General features: G+C 32.5%; 1 protein-coding gene across 3 annotated transcripts in view; it reads left to right on the forward strand.

The window, feature by feature from the left end:
- Window positions 1–12,740, forward strand: part of LOC106473464 (neuronal acetylcholine receptor subunit alpha-7-like) — a 112,678-nt gene that overhangs the window by 90,567 nt on the left and 9,371 nt on the right. For 2 of the 3 annotated variants that reach the window (XM_022402957.1, XM_022402966.1), the window contains exons 5-8: window positions 979–1,232; window positions 7,527–7,721; window positions 9,464–9,550; window positions 11,184–11,293. In XM_022402957.1, coding sequence (XP_022258665.1) covers window positions 979–1,232; window positions 7,527–7,721; window positions 9,464–9,550; window positions 11,184–11,293 — 646 coding nt within the window. The remainder of the gene's footprint in view (window positions 1–978; window positions 1,233–7,526; window positions 7,722–9,463; window positions 9,551–11,183; window positions 11,294–12,740) is intronic. The other variant, XM_022402962.1, reaches the window with a different exon arrangement.

Below are 12,740 nucleotides of genomic sequence, written 5' to 3' on the forward strand. Positions count from 1 at the left end.
ATGTGAATATGACTGAAAAAATTCATTTTTTTCTGGAAAGGTGGTGTCTGTTTACTTGTGACCACGCTGTGTACTGTATTCTCATTATCTTTCTCAAGTTATCAAGTGTAAGCCCTAAAATGTTCGAAATCTGGCCGAGCATTCAAACTATGTAAAGTATAAAACGTAATAAGAAAAGACTATCAGCAGTGACAAAGAGACGCGTTAAGTTGACAATTTTTATTGTAAAACACTAGTATTTTTCCAAAGATTAGAACAGTATTAAAATAATTTATGAAACTTATAATTAAGCTTGTAATGCTTATTGCTTTCCAGCTTCCATTGTTATGAGTGTAAAAAAAAAGAGTTTCTGACTTCTCAATTGAAGGAATTTGCCAGAATAGAGCACAAACGTTTCCTTCACTTTAGGGTCCGGCATGGCTAGCTGGTTAGGGCGCACGACTCGCAATCTGAGGGTCGCGGGTTCGAATTCCCGTCCCACCAAACATGTTCGCCCTTTCAGCCGTGGAGCGTTATAACGTGACGGTGAATCCCACTCTTCGTTGGTAAAATAGTAGCCCAAGAGTTGGTGGTGGGTGGTTACTAAATTAGGGACAACTAGCGCAGATAGCTCTCGTGTAGCTTTGCGCGAAATAAAAAAACAAACAAATCCTTCACTTTGCTTATTAAACTCACTCTTAGAAACATTTGACGTCAACACCTCATATGTCACAAATGACACAACTTCAAATATACTAAATTTGAGTGATTTTCTGATTAGCGTCATAATCGATTGAAGAAAGTTCGTCCAAAATAATTATTCTATAAACTTATAAAGGGTAAAATTTAGTTTGACTGCCCAGATAAAGTGCGTGGATTTTTTTAGTTTAGTTCTAGTAATGCCAATCTCAAATATTTATGTATAGTTCTAGAATGTTGCGAGTTTCACAAAAACTTCTAACTCTGAAAAGCTAAGCTTCGTATATCTCTTTTTTGCAGCGCAGACGATCAAATCGACAGCACTTACAAGACCAACGTAGTTGTGCGCCACAACGGTAGCTGCACTTACATTCCCCCAGGTATCTTCAAAAGCACGTGCAAAATTGACATCACATGGTTTCCTTTCGACGATCAAAAATGTGAAATGAAATTTGGTTCTTGGACGTACGATGGGGGTGCTATTGACCTTCGACTGGCCAGCAATGAAGGCGACCTCTCTGCATTTATTAGCAATGGTGAATGGGAATTAATTGGTAAAAATATATTATTTTAAACACTTGAAACCTTGAGAAAGATCACTGAATTTCAATATTATAGTAAATAGTGTCGTATATTACTGACTTATATTATCAAATTTATTTCACTTCATTTTTTTATAATGCAGAGTGAGTATATTAATAGTTTTCTTACAAGACTACGATCATGGCCGTGCCTAAGTTAATAGCGTGCTCAAACTGTACATATAAGGATTCATGATTCACAACTGTTGGTTCAAAAACCAGCTTCACACAATTGGGTTGTGGGTGCACTGTAAGAGTGAAGGTCAAATCCCACTACTTGATTAGACAAGAGTATCCCAAAAACTGGTTGTAGATGATGTTGACTAGTTGCATCCCTTCTACTCCATCAGCTCAAAATTAGGTTCTGCGCGAAAGTTCTGAAACACTCAAACAACTTTGATGTAGCTTTGTGCGAAATCTTGAAAGATAGGGAAAAAACATTAATAAACTTACAAGGCCTAGAGATTTAAAGAACGAGTGATATGAATCATTAGTTTTTATGCTAATACGGTCGTATCACCATCAGTATTATGCTACAGTGATAGCTTTTTTACAACTAAACACCACGAATAAAATCAACTAGTAAGATTGTCATTAATTTCTAAAAAAAAAGTCAGTAAATGCAATAACATTAGTAGAATTTCATGTGTTCTAATGACCTGAAGGCTCGAGTTTTGTTAAATTACAAAGGCCTTCGAATTTAAACGTCATAATAGTTGTTTTGGTTTTAATAACGGATTTTCCATAATTCAGCTACACAGATTTGGAAAATATTGCTCATTTTTTTCCATCACGTAAGGATTTTTTACAAATCGGAAAGAAAAAACTCTTACTTAGATCAAATTATTATTTCGTTTACCAAAATGAAAATTTTTTTATTAAAGAAAAGGGAAGAACATTGATGTCAAACGAATATGCATCCTCATTCATTCTGATTTTTTATGCGTGTGAAATATACGTCTTTTAGTCTGAAAACTACATGTTGTGGTCTTTCTTTTATGTATTACATTATGACGTTTTGTGAAAAATCTGTACGTGATGGAGAAAAAATGGATATACAGGACTGTGTTAACTGAGAAAAATAATAGGTTTAACTTTCCAAATGCAGTGAGGCGGGATTTTTAGAGCAGATTTCTGCATGTTATTAGTTAAGTGTTTCTCTGTACTTGTGAGACCTGCGACCAAGTGTAATTTGTGATTTTGAATTCCTTTCTTGAAATTGTTCATAGAAAAAGGGAATTTAGGCTTTACAAATCTAATTGATAAAGATAGAAATTACTTCACATTATTTCCCATTTTTGCATATAAGATGTCCAAAAAAGACTGGATAAAAATATCCTTTCATGACAATGTCATAATGTATGCAATTGTTGGTAAACATCCTGCTGTTTAGAGTTGATTTGCCATTCAATCTCTCGGTTTCAATCTGTCTGTAATGCTAAGTTCATGTATAATATTGAACTAAATCTATACTTGAAAGCAAAAAAGATAGAAGCTTCCATAACATTCCCAAGCTACAGTATGACGAATACGATACCTTTAAACACTGTTATAAGGGTTAATATGGCATATCGTTAGTTACAATAAGTAAAAACATGTACATGTTATAATGTGACATATCGTTAGCTACAAAATGTAAAGACATATACACTGTAATAAGGGTTAATGTGGCATACCTTTAGTTGCAATAAAAATAAAGGAAACTGTAATAATGGTTAATGTGGCATATCATTATTTGCAAACAATAAAAAAAAACGTACACTATAATAATGGTAAATGTGGCATGCAATTAGTTATAAGAAATAAAAACACATACAATGAAAAAGATTTAGTGTAACATACTATAAACTACAAGAAGTAGAAACATATACACTGTAATAAGGGTTAATGTAGCATACCATTAGCTAAAATAAGTAGAAAAATATACACAGTAATAAGGGTTAATGTGGCATACCATTAGTTACAAGAAATAAAAACATGTATACTATAATAAGAATTGAGTGGCATGTTATAAATTATAAGAGAAAAAAAAACATGTACACTGTTATAAGAGTTAGTGTGTCATACCTTTACTTAAAGGAAGTAAAAACATCTACACTGTTATAAGAGTTAAGTGGCTTACCATAAGTTACGAGAAGTAAAAACATGCACACAATTATAAGGGTTAAGTGGCATACTATTAGTTATAAGTAAAAACATGTAGACTGCTATTACGGTTGATGTGGCATACTCTTAGTTACAAGAAGTAAAAACATGTACACTGTTATGAGTTAAGTGGCATACCATTAAACAAGAAGTAAAAACGTGAAGGCTATTATAAGTATTAAGTGGCATATTATTAGTTACAATAAGTATAAACACGTAATCTATTATGAAAATTAGTCTGTTAAACCATTAGTTACGATAAGTAAAAGCATATACACTGTTATTTCCCCGAAAGGGGGCAATTTCTACTGTCGTGATGTCAGTAAAACGTGTGCATGCCACGAATCAGGAGAAGAATTATGCAATCTGTAGGCTACAACACAACATGACATATGAATTTCAAAAGCCAGAAGTAACGATATTTGTTATTTTTAATTTTAGTACTATTTACTCTTGAAACAGAACACTTTCGGGGTCCCTGCAGAAGCACATATAGTATTAATAATTTCGGGTAATTGTAAACATATTTTCAATGTAGTGATCTTTCCACAAGAAGAAACGAGTCTCTGTAATTGGTATGGGATTACGCTCCTTTGTGACTCAAAATTAAAATAATTACTTACTAGTACAACGGTCTTTAGAAAATTATTTGTTTGGTTATACGTGAAATTAATTAACAGTCGACTCTTCAAAGTTCAGTCTGAATGAATTGTATTCTGAAATATAGTGTTCCAAATTTCCTCACATTAATTCGAAAATATTACAATGTATTTTGTCAAGCGAATTTAATTTGTTCATCATTTCGGAATCTGAAATTAGTTACTGTTTTATAAAGGTTTTTTGTTGTTGTTGTTTTTACCACCCACATGTACATCTTTTTCCTGTTCTGAATTTTGAGATTTGTTGGTAATGTGCTTCATAAAATGTCATTCATTCCTGATGATAGAAACTACTCGGTGAATTTTATTGAGACAGTTGACTTGCAATTATTTATTGTTAAAAATCTATACCACATGTATACATTGTTCCCAATTCTAATTGTTTTAGTCGTTAAATATTTAAAAGTATTAAGTATTTATTCTTCTTAATTGAAAATACAGTAAACAGGAATTGAATATATTGTTTAACTCATTACTTGAATCTTTAAGAATAATATTTAAGCTGTAAATTTCAGTATTCCATAATTCGATCTATTCTTGTGCTTCGCTTAGTTTTGTTGAAACGCTACTGAATTTTGCTATAAAAGCGTTAACAAAAAAGATGTAGCTGCAATTATATTGTTAACACATAAAATCTTTACTCATTCAAGTATATGACACAAATATTGTTCAAGAAATAGACATTTACGGGATTGTCTTCCAGCATTACAGACAAACAAACATATTTTACTACAGAAATGAATCCGGTGTCTAATTGCATGTTGAGTCTATTCATTTGAAGTTTTTTTATAATCTGTTTCATAACATGACTGAAAATTAACACAAGCATGTTTCACGTAACAACAATGCTAGAAAGACGAATAACTTCAGGCATCACCTACAGCATTCTAAAGATCCACATGCTTCCTACGATATTTAAAAGCTGAGTGGAACTCTTAGAGGACTAGTAACTAACTTGCCTTTTTGGTTGTTTCAGTTTTAAACGAGTAGCAAGAAAAGTTTATGATTTAATTACATTTCGTCTTATATCGTAGTGTAAACCTGGAAATGCTGTCTATATGTTTATTTGACTAAAAGTTACATATTATAAAACCAATTGTGTAAAAAAATCAAATATATAAAACTCAAATTATCTTTACTTTTATTCAAAGAAACCTGACTGACATATGTTTGAAATATCGATAGACAATTTTGTATACAATCCTTTCCACACGAGAAGGGCTACATATTAAAACCCTGCTTATGCTCATATGGTTTCTTCGAGTTTCAATTTAACATGACTTCATTTGAGCATTAAGATCATTATATCAATCCTTTTTCGTTATTTTACTTCGGTTATTAAAAGCGTTCTGGTTTAGCAAGTCTGTTGATTGATTTTATATTTCATATTGGGTTTCTTCCTTGCAAATAGAACCGTCTATAGTTACAGTAAAAAATGGACTTTGCCATTTGTATAAATACTGTGATTAGTTGATATTTTATTCCTAGATAAAACCATTCTGATCAAATAAAGCTGGAATTTCTCTTGACTGCATAATTTAACTTTTTACGGAAAATATGAAGAATCACACAAAGACTTTTTAATTCAGCGGAATATCGTGATTTTGTTGAATACCTTTAAACGACTCCTAAGTTATGTCTGCTTTGTAATTTCTTTGATATTTTCTTACATAATCTCTATCTCGGTTTGATCTGCTAATCTGAAAATTGTCATTTTTTTTTACTTGTTCTGAAAAATCTTATGCACGTATAACATAAGAAAAGAAAAAATCCTAAAACTGGTATCTTGCCTGAATAAAGTTTCTCAAATTCTCTAAAAAACCAAGGAAAATAAGTCGTGAACAATTGATTAATAGAGCAGAAAAGGCAAAGTAAAATTATCTTGTCAGGAAAGTTAAAATTATGTAGAAGGGGAAAAGTAAGATTTTATCGCTTGATGAATTTTATATTACATTAAAGCAGTCACTGATGTCTAACACATTTTCACGCATGATACCACTTACCATTTTTACGTGTAATCACATGCCTATAAAAAATTCCCGAGTCAAGTTAACAATAATAAAAAAATTATTTAACGAATTTTCTTTTTATTTATGAATGTACCAGTTTTAGTTTTAGAAAAAAAACTATATATTTCCCATTATGGATATGATTATGCAATACCGATTTTTATGCCACGAAACTCGTTAAACCATCTGATATGAAATGTACTATTTTATTAACTTTTTAACGTATTTTTGTATGCACCTCTTCAGTAACATTAGTTTTGGTATTTGTTTTTGACAGATAGCTACATCTGGTTGTTCTTCTGCTCATGATAGATCTTTTTGTAACATCTTGCACGCGTCTGTATCATCAATCTTCTGTCACAGCCATCAGACTAGTTAACTTTAATTTATGAGTTTGACAAAAAATTGCTATTGCCATTTCAATTACATATGAAACAAAATGTTTCAAAGCAATGAAAATGCAACTCAACCAAACTGTAGAAAAAGTTACACAAAGTGATTAGTTTGTTCGTTTCTATATCGGACCATAAAAATCACTGTCGCAAAATAACTTGTGTTAGTAATGCAGAATGAAAACTATTATTTCAAGGTATCTTGTAAACATATTTTATTCTGTGATTGTTTAGAACTTTTAATATATCTTACAGACGGAAAACGTTAAGATACATTGTTTTCATGTCGCATCCAGGTAAACCCCAGAATATTTATATAACAGAAAAAGCGCATGTTTTGCTCTAGTCTTTGACTCCAGGAAGGACATGTAATGTAGAATAATGTCTAGCGTATTTCCTTATCTTTTTTTTAGAATTAGTATTGGAAATGATCTGCGAATAGTACTCACAGAATCTGATTTCGTCCCTTGATATTGTGATTTGGAGTATTTCTCTTTGTATCTGGCACTCCAATTAAACTTTGATAAGATTATAAATCATCATTCTAATATGCATATGCAAATATTATTTTTGATAACCAGATTTTATTAGACTTCTTTAGTTATCTTTCTATATAGTTGCTTTTTTCTTAGATTTGTTTTTCATTTTGATTTATTTATTTGTAATTTTATTTTCAACTATTTCTAACAATATCATTATTTCATTTCTTGTAAATCTTATGTACCATTAATCTGATATCTACTCCATATTTTCTGGCGCACATAAAACGACAGAATATTTAATTATATACAAAAAACCCACAGGGGATAATATTATAATGAAAATACCTTCATTTCTTATGGTGAACGTCCTACTAGTGCTTGTCGATTTTATTTTTTATATTTTTGCTGCGTTATGAACTTTGCTTTCTTTTCTGTTTTCCCATCCCTTGTTTAATACTTTCTGCTTTTTTTTCTAACCTTTCGTTATGTTCGATAAAAGCTGTTTTCGTTTTCTTGTGTACATGTATTCCTGTTTGTTCTCTAATCCTGTTTTTGTTTTCTGTATGTTTGTGAATTTCAGAGGTTCCTGGCAAAAGAAACGTTATATATTACGCTTGTTGTCCAGATCCATACGTTGACATCACTTTTGTCATCCACATTCGTCGTCGAACTCTTTATTACGGGTTCAACCTAATCGTTCCCTGCGTGCTCATATCGTCGATGGCTCTTCTAGGATTCACGCTGCCCCCTGACTCCGGAGAAAAGCTCACGCTAGGTAAAAACTTGTAAGGAAAAGTTTCGTTCAAATTGGTCAAAATACATTTTGTTCACATAAATTAAAAGCGGGTTAAGCGAAGTGAGGCAGCTCTTTTACAATTTTAAAGTTGTCCTGTGACTCCTAACGACACTACACAGGTAGACCTAAACAATCTTCCTGTGACTCCTAACGACACTACACAGGTCGACCTAAACAATCTTCGATCATATATCATTTTACAACGTTTGAATAATTGAAAAGATAAAATTTTTGGTGTAGATTTAGTGATAAGTGTATCGTTCCATTTATTTCCTTATAAATCCAATCTACGATCATAGATTTTGATGACTTATATTATTTTTGTTATATTATGTTCCGTTATATAAAGATATATTAACAAAGAATTTAATATAATTTAATAAAAAAACAAATTACATATTGCGTTGTCTTAAAAGTACTTTTTTACTATTTTTCTTTGTATGGAATCCTACATAATTATTTGAAGTAGTTGTGATTCTCTAATAATGAGTATAAAAAATTAAAAATCTCCTGTTGAAAATTTGTATGATATTACTGTCTACCCATAGTATACATTAACACACACCTAGAGCTATGTTGTACGCTATGAGGTAAAATTGAAACTATACAGCTTAGCATACATTAACATTATTATTGTGTAATTATTTGCAATATGGCTCAGTGCAAAGTGGATGAGATATAAAAAAGCTTAAAAAAGGATGTTTATCTTTTAGCAAAATCAATTATGAAATATCAAAAATAAACCATTGTTCTGAAGCACACATAATAAATACTATTTGAGGTGTGGTTAAACTAAAACACATCGTTAACAGTTACAGTGTACGAAAATCATTCAATTCATTTTAATCATTACTTGTTTTGTTTTCTTGTGTATTGATCCATTTCATTGTGTTCTTCTAGTTAACGGATTTCATTAATTTACATGTACGTGTTTCTTCTGATGTAAACAGTTTACTTAGAATTGATCAGGAGCTCTTCCTACTTCCAGTGTTTGTTTACGTGTCACATTCTAGCAAAAAAAATGTAAAAATTTCAATAAACTTAAAGATAAGGAGAAGAGGTTAAAAGGCCTTCGTTTTTTACAAAAGTAATATGCGTTAATGAAACAAGCTCCGTGATGTAATTTACATATTGATCTTTATTAGGAAAGTTCATTTAATTTTAGTTATATGACAATGACATTCTATATACATGCTTGGTGATAAGGAGATATTCACGGTATTTTCATTATAATGTAAAGACATTTTATTAATTCGAATGTATGTAAAATATTTATTGTACACCTTCATAATTTATGAATTCGTGAATACATTATTTTGAACTCTCGTTCTTCATGCTAGTTTTGGCTTATGCTTGTGTATAAGTCTATCGATAGCTGGCGTTCTAAACAGTAATTTATTTTGTTTGTTTCTTTGTAGTTAAGCACAAACTTTACAATGAGCTACCTGTACTCTGCCCACCACGGGTATCGAAACCCGGTTTCTAGCGGTATAAGTCTGCAGACATACTCGAGTGGAGTGCAATAACTGTATGTTTTAGAAAAAAATCCACATTGAGTTACCTGCTGTGCCCACCGCGGGGAATCCAACCCTGAATTTTAGCGTTTAAATCCATACATAGACTTATCGCTGTCCCACTGGGGGCCAGTAATATATATCTTAACAATAGTTTTCCTATCCTGTGTACGTTGGTTTACATTAAATTTTATGTTTTTATTTCAGGTGTAACAATCCTCTTGTCTCTTATGGTATTTCTTCTTCAACTAGCTGAAACCATGCCACCAACTTCAGACGCAGTATCCATTATCGGTGAGCTTAAGATGCATGTAGCAGTATTTAAATAATGATGATTTTGTTATCAGATTAAATAATAAAAGGGAAAGGGAAGAAAATGTTCTGGATTAATGATCATGTATCAAAGCAACACCAAAACATTCATTGTGAGATAAAGCTGAGACGTTTTGTAAATAGAAAAAAGAAGAAAAAAGTTTAATAACATATGGGTAATTATAAAAATTATCAATATCAGGGCTAAAACAACAAACGTTCAGCATTACTTTGTTTGTTTACAGCTACCAATATATAAATAGACTTATTCTAGAAAGTATTGTTTGTTTGTTTTTGGAATTTCTAGCAAAGCTACTCGAGAGCCATCTGAACTAGCTGTCCCTAATTTATAAAGGATAGAATAAAGCGAAGGAAGCTAGTCAACACCACCCACCGTCAACTCCTGGGCTATTCTTTTATAAACGAAAAACGGGATTAACCTTCACATTATAATGGCCCATTGAAAGGGCGAGCATGTTCAGAGACAGCATTCGATCACGAGCTCTGCAAATTGCAAGTCGATCGCCCTAACCACCATTTAGTGCCAGACTACTCTATAAAGAATACCATTTTACTAAATAACCAAACATGGAACAATGGGTACGAGATTACCATTAGTATTTAGTGGATCTGCCATTTACAATATATATATATAGCAAAAACATGATTATATATCACATATCCAAGATCTGAACTACTGAAGAAGAACTTGGATGATGTCCCTAAAAGTTGGCTATTTGCTAGCACACTACTCCATAGGGTTCATATCCTGCGATTGGTAATGCCTCGACCTTCAAATATTTGTTTTGTGACTCGAATTGAATGAGTATAAATCCAGCATTGCATCAAAATACCGTCTTGTCTGGTAAGATGGCCATTGGCGTAGACAGATATCAATAATGACCTTCCCTACTTATACCACCAGTTATGATCGGCCAGTAACCTAAATAGCATCAATACAATAACAAAAATATCAACGTATTTTGTTTGGCTTACAAACGGTTCTACGAAAATTTCTGGGTTCATAATCGCCAAGCTCAGTTGCGTTCACTATCTGATAATTTTGTGAATCTGGATTCGTTGGAAGCAATTACAGTGTTGCAAAATGGAGAAGAATACAATATTATTTGTGATGTCCACTGCTATTGATGTACGATATTGCCTGGAATGATGAGTGGTTTCATCTAGCTACTCTTGCTTGTCCTGTGAAGGTATCTTCTGATGGTATATTGAGACACACTTGCATCTGACCTGCAACTAGCAACCATTTTGACGTATAGAAAATTTTCCACGTGTATTCTCACAGCTCAAAAAAAAAAAATCATTCGTTTCGTGTTGGACACCCGAGCTAAGAAAAACTGTTATTTTCAGACTTGACTAAAACTACATTGTCAATCTGTTCTCTTTGAACAACGGTACTGCAAGTAATCTGACGCTTTCTCCCATCATCAAACTATTCGACCTCCTAAAAATACGGATATTCTCTGTATATGGCATCATGTAGTTGGTCGATTTGTATTCTCAGTGGTGTCTATTTACTTATTGGTACGCTGTATAAACTCCTTTATTTTATTTCATTCCGGTATGTAGCACTTCTTTTTACATCCTCGTCTAGGTACGTATTTCGCTTGCATCATGATGATGGTAGCTTTTTCTGTCGTCATGACAGTGGTTGTACTGAACTACCATCACAGAAGTCAGGACACTCACGAAATGCCAGCTTATGTAAGTGTTTCCCTTTCCTTTTTGTATATATTTATATAAAACGTACTTCTCGATTTTATTGGATTTCTGCCTGCAGTGTCCTTTATGTTTTGTCAGAGTATATTATTTTTGGTGTCGTAGTCTCCTTAGTCTGACAATATATTTCCCTTTTATGATTATATATTTACGTTTGCATTTAAGTAATGTTAAGAACTAAAATAAAATAAATATTTTAAAACTAAACATTTCCAACATTAATCTATTGCACTCACATTCGTTTGCGTTAGTTTTCATTATTCATTAGGATTGTCCTCATGGTTAATGAATAAAAAGCAAACATCAGTTTCAAAATAATAGAACAAGCATGCATTCCTGGTTAAAATGTTTGTTTATTTTAGAGCAAAGCATGTTAGACTATTTACTGTATCCACCACATGGAATCGTACTCCGGCTCTTAGCGTTGTACGTCCGTGAACTTGCTACTGTCCCACTGTGGGACCATTGAAATGTCATTAAGTTAGGTTTGTTTGTTGTTATGCACAAAGCTACACAATGAGCTATTTGTGCTCATCCCACCGTGTATATTGAAACCCAATTTTTAGCGTTATAAGCCCTCAGTCTTATCTCTGAATCACATGGGGACCATTACTTTAAGAAGTATAATAAAAGTTGGAAAAACAGTTTGAAACTGATAAAAAGTATGAGAATGGAAGAAAACTTCAAAATTTATCATAAGAAACATTTCAATGTAAAAACATACATTTATAAAGTATAGTGATTTGTAAAAGGTATTGGAGCATTGAATTAGATAAAACAAAAATAATGAATCATTAAAACAAAAGTATTGTATTTTTCATACTTACCAAATTATGTAATATATAAAGCTGAGTTTGTGTCTGTTTGTTCGCACCTTTCAGCTATCTGTTCCTTATACGTTTCCACATTTCTTGATCAATCAGCATCATCTTGACACAGTGCTACAGGATGACATGAGGAAGGTCATGAAGGGATAGGGGCTGGACCCCATCTTTTATATAAATAAACGTCAATATGTGTGTATCTGTTCCTTATACGTTTCCACATTTCTTGATCAATCAGCATCATCTTGACACAGTGCTACAGGATGACATGAGGAAGGTCATGAAGGGGTAGGGGCTGGACCCCATCTTTTATCTAAATAAACGTCAATATGTGTGTATCTGTTCCTTATACGTTTCCACATTTCTTGATCAATCAGCATCATCTTGACACAGTGCTACAGGATGACATGAGGAAGGTCATGAAGGGGTAGGGGCTGGACCCCATCTTTTATATAAATAAACGTCAATATGTGTGTATCTGTTCCTTATACGTTTCCACATTTCTTGATCAATCAGCATCATCTTGACACAGTGCTACAGGATGACATGAGTAAGGTCATGAAGGGGTAGGGGCTGGACCCCATCTTTTATATAAATAAACGTCAATA

Source organism: Limulus polyphemus, unplaced genomic scaffold, assembly GCF_000517525.1.
Source record: "Limulus polyphemus unplaced genomic scaffold, Limulus_polyphemus-2.1.2 Scaffold130, whole genome shotgun sequence".
Lineage (NCBI taxonomy): Eukaryota > Metazoa > Arthropoda > Merostomata > Xiphosura > Limulidae > Limulus > Limulus polyphemus.